The 17,985-nt window shown below is 39.0% G+C and overlaps 1 protein-coding gene across 1 annotated transcript in view; it reads left to right on the top strand.

The window, feature by feature from the left end:
* LOC148329593 (zinc finger protein 407-like) overlaps positions 1–17,985 on the top strand; it is a 172,452-nt gene that overhangs the window by 108,097 nt on the left and 46,370 nt on the right. The window contains exons 6-8 of the mRNA XM_088307791.1: positions 1,485–1,651; positions 9,545–9,628; positions 10,162–10,282. Coding sequence (XP_088163917.1) covers positions 1,485–1,651; positions 9,545–9,628; positions 10,162–10,282 — 372 coding nt within the window. The remainder of the gene's footprint in view (positions 1–1,484; positions 1,652–9,544; positions 9,629–10,161; positions 10,283–17,985) is intronic.

Genomic DNA, 17,985 nt, shown 5'->3' with positions numbered 1-17,985 from the left:
TGAGTTTGAATCATTGATTCAGACACATGCTACATGCTGCGTGGAGTCATTATTTGTTCAGGTGAGTGTCATGCGGCTCGCTATGAAACCGATACCATGGGGATTAAACGACACAATCGGGACTTAAAGACAGCCACCCTCCCTAAAATAACATAGGCCTCGCTGCAAGACAAATGCTCCCCAAAACCTGACTTCATTTGTTTATGACTCGCACATTAGTCATTCTGCGTCTAAATTATAGAGTGGGGTAAAGATTAATTTCAGCCCAAGTTTTTCTATTGTGTTTACTTTCTGTGCGTTTCTTGAAGCCCGGTAGCACAGCAGATGAATATAGGTGCAAACATCCCACACGCGTGAAACAAAAAAGGCCCACAGTGTGTCAAATAATGTAGGCGTCAGCATGAGGAACAGACACATGTCGAGTTAGTAAAAACAAGATGCATTTTCACATTCCTGACACCTACTGTACAGAAACTCAGACTGATTCATTACAAACAAGACAATAAAACACAGTTTTAACTTTATTTTAAAATAATTGTTTATTTCCAAAGTTGCATTGTACCCTGCCATATAATCACGCTGCATTATACTGGGAGATGCTTCTAATATTGTTTCCCACGCATGTAATATACTGTGTGATAGTATCCATTATAAACATTTTGCTGTTTAATTGAACTTTTTCTAATATTTGTTCCATCTGGCAACTTGAATGTATGATTTCATTCATTTCAGTTATTGTTAATTGTATTGAATTAATTGCGCATGTCAATTGTCAAATTTGTGCATTTCCCGATTCCCAAAATAAGCTTTTGGCAAAGCAAATAACAGTGGACTGCATGCACATGTTGGCATTTATTGGATTGACACTGTCTATTGTATTCAGAGGGGATGTTAATGATGAAGACCTACATATTAATACGTGTTTGAATGGACTTTGTAAGGGAGAGAGAAGCTTTGATGCAGAAGCCTCAAGAGATGGTGGGTAAAATGTTGATAACTGTTCATTTAACCCTTGCTAAGTGGTCAGGGATGCTGGACAGGTGAACTCTATTCTCCCCGCAGGCCCCCCACACACTCCCACCCATGCTGTGTGTATGTGTGTGTGTACTGTAACAGAATTTCTGTAGTCCTCTGGGCCCTGGTGCAAAGCAGAGAATAAATGGTGGAGGTGGCAGGCCAGGACAGAAAAATCAATGCCTCCTTATACAGACATGACATACCAGTAGCCAGCTACACTCTTGTGTCCCCGTGTGTGTGCGTATGCGTGTGCTTGAGTGTGTCAGTGTAGACATGTAGCGTACAATCAAATGTTCCTGTGCTCTGTGACTAGAACTGCAACTACCTAGCGTCCTCCCATTTCCTTTCTCATGGCAGAGACTTGCCAGTATTTTATGTCAGTGCTGGGTCACTAAATAACAGTTTCTCCCCTGCTGACTTTCTGTCCCTGCCTCCCTTCCTACTTCTTTACCTCCTATATTCTACAGGAAGTTCGAGTGCAAGTTGTGCGAGCGCTCCTTCAGTGAAAAATGGGCCCTAAACAACCACCTGAAACTGCACAGTGGGGAGAAACCATATAAGTGTTCCTGGCCGTCGTGCCACTACGCCTTCCTCAACGTGTCAGCAATGAAGGACCATTATCGTACACACACTGGTAAGGAACATTTAAAAACTAAAGGGAAAATGTGCTTTTTCATTCTTCTCAAGAAGGGCAAACATTAAAAACTTGAAAAATACAGTTTTTGTTCAATGTGAAAATCTCATCTCACATCAATAATTGAAATTTTTGGCTGATTATGCTGTATGCCTGATTATTGGCCATCTATATAAATTTTCAATACCCAAAAATAATTTGCCATCAAAGATATGAAATGGAATCAACAACTTAGGTTTAATGGAGTGAGAAAAGTAGTTTTCGTTTTCTTTTTTGCATTATTATTAAATATTTAACCTGGTTCAGTTGGTTAGCTTGTTTTTAGGCATTTAATTTACATTTAGCATACTCAAATATTTTTTTCGCCATCTTTAAATAATGTTATTATAGTCAGAACACAAAACATAATTTGATGAAGGCCACGCCTTTACTATATGCGTAAAGTCACATTGGCAAAGACTGCCAACGTTGTCGTAAGCTTTTGATGATGTCATTGAACTTGAAACATATTTTATGAGAAAAGGGTGGCTGTGCTGTACTAGTTTGAACACATTGTGTTTTTTTAATTAAAATTATGATGTATAGATGAATATTTGATGTTTCTAGACTTAATCAAAACAATCTAAATTGAACTGCAAGGCATCTGAAGATGGCTGATCTCGGTGCTTAAAGATCCGCTTACTGGGTATTTTTGTTGACTCTATTACCAATACTAATTTAACTAAATTCTAATAATTTTTTTTTTTAATAAAATGACTTGGAATGAATTGGAAACAATTTTCTGCTGACATGTTTCTCACATTAGTGATGCAAAGAGTAAAAAACTCATCTTAATTTGTCTCTGAAAAACTGCCTATCCTCATCCAGCCGAGAAACTCTGTGGGTACTGTTTCATGTACAGTAGACTTTCACGTCACAGTGGGGCAAATTCAGATTGGATACATCTTTGCAAATAGGCAACTCACAAAATATTTACTGGGTTTGATGAATTGCACACATGATAGGTGGCCATGCACTCCAGAGACCCAAATATTTGTAAACAAAAGTTAATTTTCTCTCGTAAGTCCCCTTCAAATGATACATCATTTGTAGTGCAGGTCAACCCAAATGTCTTTGTTGCAACCAAGCAGTTTCTCTCCGCTTTAATAATGTCCCATATGTGGCCGTTTAAATCGGTGACAGACGCAGGAGCCGCCAACGGCCTGACAGCCTGACTGAATGCTTGCAGGAGAGCTCTCCATCCGTCATGGGTGCCTGCTGTGTAAGAGAGAGATTTGCTGGATGTTATTTTAAATGTGCTTCAACAGTGATATAACATCAAGGCACCTCTGACATAATTAGACATTTCATTTTCATTTGTATCGAGCACTCGTCATTCCCCATCAGGTGGCTAGCATCGCTGTCACCCACTTGTCTCTAGGAAGGGCGTTTGGTAGTTTCGGTTATGTGTGCATGTGTTGGTCTTTGACAGAAAAAAAATACCAATATAAAAAGACTGATGTAAGTGAAACTATTGCACTCATAGGAAATTAATTGTGTATGCTTGGTTGTTTTTATACTGCTTTGTAAATAAAGTTGTGTTGAGTAATAATAATATTTAGGAGTGGGAATGTCCGGGCTATTCATGATTTGATTACAATTGCAATTGGATTCTAAAACATTTTTTGAGACATCTTTCATTTATTGTTTTCATGTACTTTTTCACAACACAAATTTTTTGTCTCACTGCATAGAGATTCACTTGTGATTTTTAAAAACACTATTTGTATGAAGAAACAAGATTCAATTATTTCCATTATTATTTATTAAACTGATGGAAATCGTTTGTAAACTGGAAAGTTTTTGCAATGCTGTAATCAATAACCTTTGAGAAAAAAAAATCTATACCGAAGTAAATGGCAACATTGTGTAAAAATAAATAAATAAATACATAAATAAAAATTTGAAAAAAGTTAAAAGTAAACTTCTTCTTCTTTTGAACATAAAATTGGACAGATGAACACCAAAATGAACGGTTAATTACAAATATGCATCGAAAAAGTGCTTTGCGGTTAATAGGTCACAAGCTTGATACAGTTAAAGCAAGATAAGGATTTACAACTAAATATCAAGTCTCAATTTTTCCTATTTTATGTTTTCCTATACTTTTGCTCACCAGCTGTAAGTTAAGCACCTGCAACTTGAGGCCAAATGATGATGTCTCATTTTAATCTTGGATGTTGTACACAAATACTTTTCGTCTACAGCAAAAATATACAAAATCTTGCCTCAAGGCTCAAATACCTTTGGGGGGGCAATGAATTTCTAAAAATAAGCAAACCACGTTTTTGACAAACACACATTTTGGATAGCAAATACAAGATCATAACTTCCTTTTTTATTTTATTTATCTTTTATTTTTTTGACAGGGGGGGTTATAATTCCATGTACACTCCATATTAAGTGTACATCCCAAACCCTGAGTGCCTTGTTGTTGTTGTTGTTATTGTTTAAAGAGAAAAGCGTTAGCACAAGCTCTCCTGTACTGCCCTGAACTGCATGCATTGTTCCTTTCTGATTTGTGTGCTTTTGTTATTAATCACACACCAGTCGTGTCTGAGAGATTGGGAGGGGGGCCGAGAGGGGAGTTCTGTGGTCTTCAGCCGCCAGGGTCATTTGTAACCGCTGATGAATGAGCGACACAAATAAATAAATAAGTGTGCTGCATCTTACCCACCCAGCTTTTTTCCCAGGCTCTTGGGCATTGCAGGGAATGGTGGGGGTCTGCGGTGAGGGGGAGGGACGTGTCGGGGGCTGAACACCGCGACAGGGCTACAATTGATTTCCTCATTGCCTCAGTTTGTCGCTTAATCTGGCGATATACTGATAAATCTTCGTACTTTGTCAATTAATTTCTCTGAAAAATGAGAGCCAAAATGGCGAGCACATCAATACAGCAGCGGATTCCGTGTCAAAAATTAAGCTGTAAAATTAATTGCCCTCCCGTCCTCTCCTGTTAAAACATAACTAATGAGGGAGGCAATTATAGCATACAGACTCCTCCGGGGTTGAAACATACACACATATAATGGAATATATATGCTTATAAGCACACACGCATTAGGAAAGGGGTTTATTGTTTGGATTCAAATATATTTTATTGTTTTGCATTTAGGTACTTTTAATTCATTTAAGCATGTGGTGCAGCATGCTCGCAAAATAAGAAGTGTGTGGTAATACTACATATATGTTCGGTATAAAAATGCTCAGGTGAATCAATTTACTCAGGGAAGATAGTTTGTTTCGTTGTGGGTTATGTCGTCAGTGAGGGCTGTAAAAACTTCCAGTACTGACTTGGGATTGTATGATTTCAAGTTTTGTCAACACTAATGTAATGAAAGTGGAATAGACGTTCACTAGTCACTGACGATGTTGTGGATATTTTTTTTTTAGTACTGTAATTAAAGCAATCATGAGAGGAGGTCATGCCTGGCAAATGGAAAGCTTGTACTCCGAATTTCCGCAGAACATCCTCGTTCAAACATAAACGCATGGACACGGGCTGGGTGAAGCCTCTCGCCCGCTGTCGTGCGATGTTATTTACAGACAGAGAAAAAAAAACTCCTCGCGCTCTTTGTGCTTCCCTCTGGGACAGCTGGTAAAGGATTGCGCAACTTGGCCAAACCTTCTCTACTTCTGGGCTCACCACAACAGCAGTTTCTGCATGCTAGGCATTTGCTGTGTTTACAAATAATGGTGGGCATCTTTGTGTGTGGTGGGTGGAATAATTTCCCCACTGTCCTTCCACTTTTGTAGCTCTTGACATGTTCTCCCCCTATCGTATCTATCCTCTGTCAATAAAGGGGATGAACTAATTTCATTCAGTGTACTGATCTTTAGCAGCAGGCAGCGCAACTCTTCTTAAGTGAAATGTGTGTGATTAGCGGCTGGTCTACGTCATGCACTAAATGCCATTGCGGAGTGGTAAAGTCGGCAAAGACAGCTGGCTCGTCTCAACAACATTTAGTTCTGACAACAGTTTATCCCTCTTGTTTTGCACCATCTTGCCTTTTTGGTCACCAGAGACTGTTCCACCACAGATCAGCAGATGAAAAGCACACAAGTAATTTATTGCCAATGTTTTCTCCTCAAGAATGCTCAAGAATAATTGTGGCGACCACAGCTAGGCATAAGGATCGATGGTTATGGATTTTTCTGTGGTGAGGTCTTGGAGCGCTGGATGTAATGAGAGATGGAGAGAGGGAAAGGGCTAGAGGAGTGACCAGCATTGTATGTTCTCATATAAAGTCAAGGTCTAAGATGATAGCGTTTAAAGGTTGGAGACAATGGCGTATGTAGAACCTCATCTATGCTGGGCTTCTGTACCAAATACTATTGTGATCATTAGTGCGGACCACATTTTGGTGCACTTTTCATTATAGTAATGACAAATGGAGTTTATGAACTGTGTACAAGACTATTAGTACTACAAGCCAAATGTGTATATTCAAAGAGAAAATACATCTTATAATTAAAACAGGTTAAGGCCCCTTTCTATATTTTTCAAAATGTATAGCAGCACCATACTTTATGTAATACAACTTTATTTATATAGCGCATTTCACAACAGCTGTAGCTGTAACAAAGCGCTTTCCATACGGTGTCATATAAATTAGTCGGAAATTAGAACACAAATTAAAACACATAAACAATAGATACCAGAAGAACAGCAGAACAGCGACAGTCTCATGTCGAGTCAAAAGCTAAAGAAAAGAAATGTGTCTTCAAACCAGTTTTAAAAGTGGACAGAAAGGGGAGTTGCCTAACATTTAAAGGGAGGTCATTCCGTAGGGAAGGATCTGCAACAGAAAAGGCGCGATCCCCACCGAGGTTGTGCTTAGTCCTCGGCACCTTGAGCAGCATTTTGTCCGCAGACCTGAGGCAGCTTTACAATGCTTTTTAATATCATACAAACAGCATACTGTACTGTATCACGTTTAGAAAGTATATTAAAAAACACCACACTCTATCTTGTATTGGACATTTATTGTGTGATTCGACTCATTTATTCTTTGTCTACTAAATTTAACCCTGTGTACCGCTATTATTAGATTTGTGATGTATTTTAAAAGAGATTTATTTATTTTTTGTCTGTTGGGGTTGTGGAGTAATGGGTTTTCGTTTAAATAGTGGGTCTTTACATGTAGCTTGACACATGTTGTTTTTTAGCACCCTTTTTCTCCCCTTTAAATGGTACAGCATTAAAGCTCTTCACAGTTGAGGGGTTTTAAATGGGTAGGTTGGAGGAATCTTGATGCAAGTTTGTCTCTCTGGATTTTCACTGAAAGCTGCTGTCTGTGCACCAGACGAGCGAGTGGCGTACCACTGAGGCCCAGCTGCAGGAGTAAACCACATATATGATCAGAAAATGGAATTCAATATTTGAATTCACATGAATATTTAAGTGACTAGCTAAGCTATTATGCACTAGTGTGTGATTACAGTTCTTCCTGAAGTGTAATATATGAATTGTCATTCATGGTAGTGTGTACCACACTACATTAACTCTGATGTATGTTGGACATATTACAAATAATTAAAATATGTACTGCATCTTTGTCAACTCTGTAAAGGCCTTTGATCATTATTGTCCTAAAATGCATCTGCCCCAATTGCGGCAGAGTGGGTCAATGTGTTGCTGTCCGTCTGTGCGCTTGTGTGCACGTTCGTCTATGGTGTGCGCGTGTTTTTCTACCTGCGTGTGTGCGTGCAAGTGTGTCTGTCTCTATGTAGTTCTGCACAAATGGGAGAGAGAGAGAGAGAAAGCTCATCATGCTGTTAATGACAAGGCCAGATGCAGAGAAGGGAGGAGGAGTGTGAAAAAGCTCTCCACGCTCCCCATCTGGAAGGCATCGCCCCCAAATGAAGTTGTAGAAAACCATCCCATTGATAATAAAGCTAATTTTTATGGCACTGACAAGTATGTAATTATGTTCAGCGGTGCTTTTCAGATTTTATCACAGTCAATAAACCACACTGGCAATTTCCCGTCCCCCATTTGACATATTTACATGGATCCATCTGATTGGAGGAATTAGTTAGCTGTGAGAGCTCTGATGGATATACACTACTGATCTGTGACTTTTGCATGGCTCATCTGTGAGCCAACTCAACTTGCTTCTCATACATTTCTTCTACTTGTCCTTTTCTCTTTTTATACTACTATAAAGTAGTCTTTTAACGCATTTCCCTTTTGGCCTTAAATATGTAAAATATTTCCTATGTAGGTCTGCGGCTGTTAATAAGAAAGTAAAGGCATGTGTAACAGATGACAATTACCATGTAATTTATTGTAAATGTCTATTTCTAAGATTTATTTTAATGAGTTGTGCGGTTTGATCTGTATGTCAAAGTTTTGCATACAACCTAATGTCACGGTTTTGTTTAAAAAACAATAAAAACAGCGCATTGTGCAGTATATACTGTATATGTATGTCAATGATCGTACGGGAAAAGTGTTTCCGCATTCCATGTCCGCGTTCACAAAAATTGACAGCACTCGCATTGACGTTAATAAGAAAGTAAGCGGCATGAAAATTGGTTGTGAAAGGAACAGTTCTGACTTATTTTCAATGCACATGCTCAGTGTTGCTGATCTGGGCTGTAGCTGCGCGTCATATAATGGCACGTGCCGGGCATGTGCCGATCATTGACGTGATAGATAGAGGCACAAAAAGCATTAGCGTCGAGCTTTCAAGCAGCGGAGGTGTCAGCCTTGGATCGCCGCAAATTGTTTTAAACTGTGTGCACTTGCTGTCTGGGCCTGTATTCCTGTTTGGTCTGTGTTGTAAACATTAGGAATCAATCGCAATTGTTTTTCTTTTTTTTAATCAAATTGAAGTTATTTTCAGCTTCTTCCTCTTCTTTCTCTTCTCTATCTAATTTATAATTTATCTGAATTATTGTTGTTTTGCACTGGAGAGGGGAGCTCTCTAATCTCGTTGCACACTTGAGTACAATGACAATAAAGGGATTTCTGATTTCTTCTTTTTGTTCTTCTTTTTCTTTCCCTTTTTTTCTTCTTCTTCTGAGTCACATATGTCATTATGTTGGTGCGACCCAGGGTTCCTCTAATCTCGTTGCACACTTGAGTACAATGACAATAAAGGGATTTCTATTTCTATTCTATTCTAAAGTGAGATACCACAGTTGGATTAAACGGTGACAAACTTGTCATCCCGACATTCTGGTTAAATTTGAGATATTCCTAAATGTTACATGAAGCATCTGTTGTATTTAATTTAATTCTTTGCACTTTCCTTGAAACAAAGTTTTACAATCACATCATTTGATTGGGTATTCTTCTGGCCACTCGATTATTTGTTTAATTTTATTAATTTATTTCAATTTATTTTTCTGTGCTCTATATAATATATGTATTTTATGAACATCAAGAAAAAATAATAGAAAACTGTCATTAACTACATGGAATTTTCTGAAAAAATGCTCTGTTGTGATTTATTGGTCATTCTTTAAAATTATCTGTCAGTGTTTTGGAAATATGTATCAAAAATTCTAGTGGTATCAGTATTTGGTATCGTTACCGTTGTCCACTCAAATCTAGGGAAAAAAAGTGGTCTTGAATATCCCTAATATTTTCCTTAGTGGTTCTTTAGCTGTACATTTTCCCCCTTAATTTTTAAATGCCAAGAATAGTTTGACACAGCAAACTTAAAAGGACTGCAGATGGACATTTCTTTCAGTGTCAAAATAAGCACAGCTGCACACACTCTTATCTTTATATCAGTGCCACAGAAAACAATGTTCTGACATATTTTGTAAAAAAAAATCTACTTCATGTTTTGCTAAATAGACAATGAGGTGTGTAAACAACTTTTTTCTCTCCTTGTACAGGTGAAAAGACTTTCCTTTGTGACCTGTGTGGTTTTGCTGGAGGCACACGGCACGCTCTCACCAAGCACAGACGACAGCACACTGGTACGAAATTCACACACACAGCAATGTATCCACACAATCTCGGATTGAGAGTGACACTTCACGATAAAAAGTAGTATTTTTCCCCTGTACATAATTTTGGCAACTATGATACAAACGCGACTCCCTCTGGGTGACACGCTGCTGTCAGTGATAGGCATGTGTACCAGCAAGGCTGAGTTTTTAATTTTAGTTATCATTCCACCATGTCAGCTTGGCGTTTAGGGAAATTGCATATTTTTTGATGGGGTGTCAATAATAGTGTTTTTGGGGAGGGAATGAGAAAGTGAACCAACATACTGCTCTTAACTGCAGGTCCCCAAGGATCAATAAACATGTTATGCATGTAAATTTAAGTTTATGTAATTCAGTTAATTTGTTCCTTATTTGTCTTCCACTCCCACTGCAAACCTCACTATTATTTAATTTATGTGCATACCTGCATGTGTTAATTCGATATATTTGAGATTTTCCAATATTTTTTTCATGTTGTCGGTTTTATTGTCAAGTCTAATTTAAACTCCTCTTCCACACAGGAGAGAGACCCTTCAAATGTAAACTTTGCAACTTTGCTTCGACCACGCAGTCCCACCTGTCAAGACACAATCGTGTTCACACTGGGGAGAAACCATACCGTTGCCCCTGGTGCGAATACAGGTTGGTACCAGCTCATTGACCTGCCCATGCTTGGTGGTGCTGATGGCCAATGATGATCAGAGCGGGTGCATGGTGCTTGGGGGAATACGTAATCTGCCAAGCAGGTGGCACAGTTTCTGTGTGTACGTGTGCAAGCGTGTGTGCATGAGTGCGTGTGTGTTGGTGTAAAAGCTGCACGTGGGAGGTGAAATGGGGGCTGAACTAATCTCTAACACTGCTCCATCTCATTATGAACAATCCTAGTCACATCTCCCTAACATGCTCTCAGACACAATGTCACAGACACTGGCGGGTCCATGTCATTAAAACACCATCATACCATATCGTTAATTAAACAGGAAATTGTCTATGAAATAGATTTTTTTCCATGTCTGGTTCTAAAGAAATGTGAATGCATTTACATTGATATATGAAGTGTGTGGAAGGAAGCACACTCATACTTATCAGTGTTCTCAGTGCTGTTATTATGTAACATGAACGCCATTAAGAGATTGTTACAAAATTTGAAAAGATGACTAATTTTATCAACCACCATGTTTAGATCATACAAATGACATCAAAGGTCTTTGGAGCTCAGAGGAGCAAAAGGACACCACAGTGAACGCTTGCCATTTGCAGGAGATCGGGCCGAGCTGGTCTGCAAATAGCCAAGTCTCCATTTAATTGACGCTCAATATAAAAAATTCTTGAACAAAACGGGGATCCACCGCCAAAAAGGGTTTTCCTCAAATAATGGGGGTTGACTCCAAAAAAACATTCACACTCACAATCACACCTAGAAACAATTTGAAGTGTTCTGTTAACCATACATGTTTTTGGAATGTGGGAGAAAACCGGGGTACCCAGAGAAAACCCACACTGGCACAGGGAGAACATCCCACCTCTACATAGGAAGGCCAGAATCGTAACCAAACCCTGCACCTTTGTACTGAGGCGGACGTGTTGCCCTAAAAACAAAATAATTATAAAAAAGAATATATTAAAACATTTTAAAAGATACTGGGGAAAACGTGTGAACCTGTGGGTGCCAAATCGCTAGTACACGGGGATCCACGCTATATCAATGATTGTGTTCTGAACATCATCTGTGACGAAGGGAGTGCCTTTTTGGAAAAAACATATCTGCTGAGGCTTGTTCTTAAATACTTACAGATGATTAGGTAGGAAATAATTATACATGACTAACCATATGCATCAATTCAGATGGAGATGCTATATTTCTTTGCATTGGTTAAAATGAATCACTGCCGATTAATTATGTCTCTGAAAGTATTTACCTTCTTTTTATGCAAATTGCTAAACCTGTGCTATTTAATATTTATTTATTTCTCTATTTGTTTTCTTAGTTATATTCTTGGAGTCAAAGTGGCAAATTGAATTGTCTAATTGATGCATAGCCTCTGACTCCTGCCACCAACTAATGACTGTTTAAGGAATGGTGCTACATGTTTCACTTTGTTTGAAAATACTGCCTAAGTTTGAATTACGGTGCCTTTGAGGATGACATGCCTCTTGACAGCGGCAGAAATGTTTGCAACCTTGTAAAGTGAAGGGAGCTATATGCAGGCTGGTAATGATTATTAGTGTTTTTTTTCTTGGCAGTAAAAGGTCCAAAACACCACCACTGATCTAAATAAACCACTCCTGCACCCCTTAACAAACTCCAACACATTTGACTGTCCTCTACACAAGTGCCTCTCAATTACACTTTTCCAATTACCGTTGGCTTGCATGGAGAAGAAATATGAAAATTATTAAAAATAAAGGAGGCCAGGAGAGCAGGAGAGACAGAATTAGACAGAAGGGGTGATGTACGCACTCAGCATCAGTATGGCCGATTCCCATGGTGAGTGCATTGATGGGGGAGGAAGTTGAAACAGCGTTGGGCTAATTAATACAGTGTATAGTAGGAGGGCTGGTGTGGGCTTTCACTAACTGTGGCACCTGCTGACTTCTAAATGCTCACTGTGTTGTTTTAATATGACAATTACACCATTAGCATATCTGAGAGATAGTATACCCCCTAGGAATCCACCTACGCTCGCTTCAGAAGTTTTTAAGTGTTGCCTTAAATACATATTTTACTTCCACTTTTTGCAAAATAAGTCACTCTTTGTAATAGATTCATATTTCAGTACAATGTCTGTGTTAATCAATGACTGTTAAGAGTATTCATAGGTCTGTTAGTTTCATGATGTGATAGCTGCAGTTTTATCAACACGGCTGTACAGTATGATGAATCTTATGTTTCTGCTGTATGTATTCATATTGATGTTTATAGTTGAGGAGGACTGTAATTATATGGTGAACCTGTACTGATCACTTAGTAATGAATCAGTTATGGCTTGCCCGAAGGGATCTGGTTAGGAGTTGACCTTAGCTCAGGAGTGGGCAATTCCGGTCCATGAGGGACGATGTCCTGGATCTTAGCTTTAGTGAGGGGTGGTGGGCCATTGCTGTCATCCAGGGAGCGACATCATGGATGTTTTATACATATAAGTATGTCTCCCTGCTGCAAGAATTGATTCAAATGATCAGGATTGCTAACCCATCAGGTGTGTTGCAGCAGGGAGACATACTTGTATAAAACATTCTGGGTCCCGGGCCATTGAGGAAAGCAATTGCCCACCCATTCACCCCGAACGACCTTAGATTTCTTTTTTTTTTTTGCTCTTCAAATCTTTTGTAAATTTCATCCTACAATCACCACTTCTCCTGCCCACTCTGTGCATAAGAATACAGGCAGGGAGTTATGTGGCCATAGAAAGTGAAGAAACTCCTTTTATAAAAAGTTTTTTTCTGATCATATTCATTCCTTTATTTTGTTTGTCTGTTTTATGACCTATAGTGTATGTTCCATCTTGACTAAATCCCCAACGCAGTTTGAGAAAACCAATCCCAAAGCAAAGTGTGCAGTGTTAATAATATTTTATATCTGAAAACCCGCTATATATTAATTTTTATTGGATAAATGCATTAATTACACTCATCAGAAATTCAATGCCAAATGGAATAGATCTGATTACTACTTTTCTGAACAGTATTTATTTGGCTTAACACAGCATTACACAGTGGCGTTCATCTTTGTGACCTGATCTCAAGGTTGAGCAATGGCTGCTGTTCATGGATTTTATATAGCATGAGCAGAACATAGGTTATTTTTTGGAGATCCAGTGGACTGTGGCCCATGATGGAGATTGGTGTCTCTGCAAAAGTGAAAACAAATTTTCTCTTCAGCTTGTGTGAGCTATGGCACACTAAGGCTTTATTGGCCCGGCCAAGGTGATAAGGGTGAGTAATTGTGTATTATACTGTCCAGAATGTCAGCTCCAAACTGAGCATGAATATCCCATCCATCAACGCATGATGGCGTGTGTTTGTGTCCATGGAAAAAAGGTTCCTATACTACATTCTTTCTTATATGATATGATATGTCTTTGTGCAAGCTTATTTGGAGTACATTTAAAATCACATCTGCATTGTACCTACGGTGGATTAAAAAAAAAGCAGACACGCCAGTTTTCAAATGCCATTGTTCTCAGAAAGTGTTGTCCAACTGGATAGTCAAACGCTGACTCCCTGCGAGAGTCATTATTTTCTTTCCTTTAAAATCAATCACGAGATTTCACTGCTTACAATATTGCAGACAGTGCAGAGATAAACAACCTAACTGAGATTTTTGCTCTCGTTTGTGTGTGAATATAGTTTGAGTGGTAGAAAATAGCCGTCGCGGCCACTTCCTCTTGGTGAAATGACAACACACCCAAGTAATTAAGAGCCCTTTATGCCCTTATAATGCATCGGCTTCAAAAACAGTTGTTACCAGCAAACTGGCAGATTGTCAATGTAACACAACATCGTTTAACTCACTGGCCATGATATGTGTCGCGAGAAAAATATGGATGAGTTGTGTTATCCCGTGTAGGTGGCACTCTATGTTACTAATGTCATTTACTGTGTACTTCCCCGAGAACAACATTAGTCAGTTGAAATGGAAGTTCAATGGGTTTGATGTACTGTTAATTGTTTTTGTCTACAGTAACCAAGTAAGCTACATGTCAAGCATTGGTTTCTATTCATTGGTAATGAACGGTAAATAAAATAAATGGTTAAATTATTTCACGTTAGTTTCAAGCACTATTTTTGTGTATTCTGGCGCGTTGGTCAGCAGGATTTTAACAGTGCATAATTCAGCTGCGGACATTACGTATTTTGGTGCCATTGATCACCATTCAGAGTGAATTTTCAGCATACAATTGGTCATTTGTTCCAGTTTTTCAACTCAATATCTGTGTATGAAGGTGCTCAGGAACCAAGTGCTCCAATATGACACAACGGTGTGAAGACGTTGACATTCAACAATCTTTTCCAAACAAAGGGCCGAGTGAACTATCATTATACTACACTGCAGGCAGGTTTGATTTAAAGAATATTTAATTTCCGCCTGGTTTTCAACAATTCTATTTTTGTGCTCTCATGTCACACTCCGGGTGGCACAGTGGTCCGACTGATTAGCACGATGGCCTCACAGTGAGAGACAGCAGCGGTTGTGGGTTCAATCCCGGCTCCGGCCTTCCTGTGTGGAGTTTGCATGTTCTCCCCAGGCCTGCGTGGGTTTCCTCCGGGTACTCCGGTTTCCTCCCCCATTCCAAAAACATGCATGGCAGGTCGATTGGACACTCAAATTGCCCCTAGGTATGAGTGTGAGCGCGCATGGTTGTTCGTCTCTGTGTGCCCTGCGATTGGTTGGCAACCAATTCAGGGTGTCCCCCGCCTACTCCCTGGAGACAGCTGGGATAGGCTCCAGCGCCCCCCGCGACCCTCGTGAGGAGAAGCGGTAAAGATAATGGATGGCTGGATGGATGTCACACTCCTGGCCCACGCTTTCTTAGAACCACACAAACAGTATATAAAAAATTAGACCAAGATAAATAATGTAAAAAAACAAAACAATAAATAACTAATCACCAATAACCTGTACAACGTGGCTGAAAAAAAACAGTCATCTTATCCAGAAAGGGGGGAAAAAACCGAGATAATATGGTGGTGCACACCCTCTTCTAACAGGGGATGCAGCTCTGTGACTGAAACGCACTTTGCAGGGTTCAGCCACTACTTTTCATGAGTGGCCTACTACATTGATTTGATGATTTTTTTTAATTCCCTCTTTGTATTATATTAAAGCGAAAGTGGCTATGAAAATCGCTTCTTCTTCGACATTCTCACCACATCGTTTGCGGTTGAATAGAAAAAATAGAGTACAGTGTATGTTCAAACATTGTTTGCCTTTAAAGACAATGGTGGTTGCATTTCTTCCATTGCAGTGGATTTTTGTTTGCAGAGGTCTCTTTCCATGATCTACAATGGAGAGTAGGGATGTAACAATATCGGCAATATTGTGATATCACGGGAAAAAAATTGGCTCGAAGTTGTTATGTTACAAATCTAAAAGCAGCGCATCTGCCAATAAGAACAAATATATATATATATATATATATATATAAAAGAGCTTTTTTGTTTGTATTTATTTATTTTATCTCGCCACCCTCCCCACAATTTTGTTATATTGTGATAATTATTGTATTCTGAGGTTCATATCATATAATATTGTGTCATGACATTTAGATATTGTAACATTCCTAGTGTTGAGGCATCAACTGTATTTTTTCCCCCCACTATTGTCCAGTTCATTCTCTTATGGCTATGTCTTTTGCTGTGTGTGGTGGGCCTTAAATGAGAGTCGGTACACAACTGCCCTTTGCTTTTGAAGAGAACCCTGAAGATTTTGTGGGTCCCTTCCAACTTTCCAAAGGTCCCACTTGCAGCTGAAGAAAAACAGCCCCAAAGCCCGATGCTTCAATGTGTGTATGGTGTTTCTTGTTGATGAATAATCTTGAGCTTGCTCCAAGGTTATTTTTGTTAACATAAACTAAAAAAAATACTTAAATTAAAATTGAGAAAATATTTTTGGCAACTAAATAAAATAAGAAAAACAATGCTTAAAAAAAATGAAAAACAATTGAAATTACATTTTACATTCATCAAACTCGCTAAAACTCAATATGATTATGGCAAAAATGTCCTCCGTTCTCGTCTTTGGCATTTAATTTAATACACGAGCCTTTGATGTTGATTTGAAACTTATTTACGACTTTTTTGGGACCTGCAGTTGTTGGTAATGTCACTAGTGTGCCCTATTTTCTCCACTTGAAGATGACCAGGTTCACTGCGTTCCACGGTATACAGTCCCCACCAAAAGTATTGGAACGACAAGGTCAATTCATTTGTTTTTGTTGACTACTGAAGACATTTGGGTTTACGATCATAGAATGAATATGAGACAGAAGTTAATTTCCACCTTTTATTTCATGGTATTTACATGTGTGTTAAATAACTCAGGACCGAGCATCTTTTATCTGAACCTACCAACTTTTCAAGTGAGCAAAAAGTATTGGAACATGTGACTGAGAGGTGTTTGCTAGCTGCTCAGGCGTTGCCTTTTAGATTGATTGCTTAAACATTAGATACTGCTCATTTTTGGCTTTTTGGGTTTCACCTGTAAAAATTACATTTGCTGTGAAGGAAACATGCAGAACAGGGAGCTCTCTATGGAAGAAAAGCAAACAGTTTTGAAGCTGGAGAAAACGTAAAACTGATCAGAGCAATTGCAAAAACTACTGGTGTAAAGAGAAACAAATATCGAGCAGGTTGGCATAGTGTATTGTCAGCAGTTGATGACAACCATGAGAGTGCTGAAGAAACACCCAACGACATCAGTCAATGACATCATCTTCAACCTCCATACGGCAAGGGGGAAGGTATCACAATCAACTATTCGAAGAAAACTTTGAGAGAACTATCCAGGCCATTCCACAATTTGCAAACCACTCATCAGGAAAAAGAATCCAAGGGCCAGATTGGATTTTATCAATAAGTACATAGATAATCAATGGAATGATGAGACAAAGATTAACTTCTACCAAAATAATGGGCAGCATGTTTCTTGGATGAGTTGTGACAGTCGGGGCAATGTCATTGCTCTTTACTTGTGCATCTGCAATGGCAATATAGATGTTCAATTAATTCAATTCACCTCAAAGGACTTCATCCGTGGGAAAAGTCAAAGGCCTCAGACTGGCCCAGTCAATCACTGGACCATAACCCAGTATAGTCTGCATTTTACCTCCTGAAGAGGAGACTGAAGGGAGAACCCCACCCAGAAACAAACAAAACCTGAAAGAGGCTGCAGTAAAGTCCTGGAAAAGCATTTTAATTGAAGAATGCAACAGTCTGGTAAAGTCAGTGGCTTGCAGGCTTGTTGCAGTTCTTCCATGTAAGGGTTGTGGTCTCAAATATTAAATGTTATTCACTGTAAAGTATGCTTTTGCTCACTTGAAAAGTGGGTGGCTTGAACAAAAGGTGCTCTGTCCGAAGTTGTTTGACAGATCTAGATGTAAATACCACAATAATAATATGTTAAATTTAGAGTATATCACACTTTTCTGAACATTCAAAACGCTTCACAGTGGATCCATTATTCATGCACTCACATTCATGCTCTGGTGGTGGCAAATAGCCACAACTGCACTGGGTCATCTGACGGAAGAGTGGCTGCCGGTATGCGCCAACAGCCCCTCTGACCACCACCAGTCATTTACACCCAAGCGTATACCACCAGTGTGAGTGATACTGGTGTCAGAAAC

Source organism: Idiotropiscis lumnitzeri, chromosome 10, assembly GCF_059441095.1.
Source record: "Idiotropiscis lumnitzeri isolate Australia: NSW breed Sydney's pygmy pipehorse chromosome 10, RoL_Ilum_1.0, whole genome shotgun sequence".
NCBI classification, from domain to species: Eukaryota; Metazoa; Chordata; class Actinopteri; order Syngnathiformes; family Syngnathidae; genus Idiotropiscis; species Idiotropiscis lumnitzeri.
Note: the sequence above shows the minus strand (reverse complement) of the source record. Positions and strands in the feature narration are given on the sequence as shown.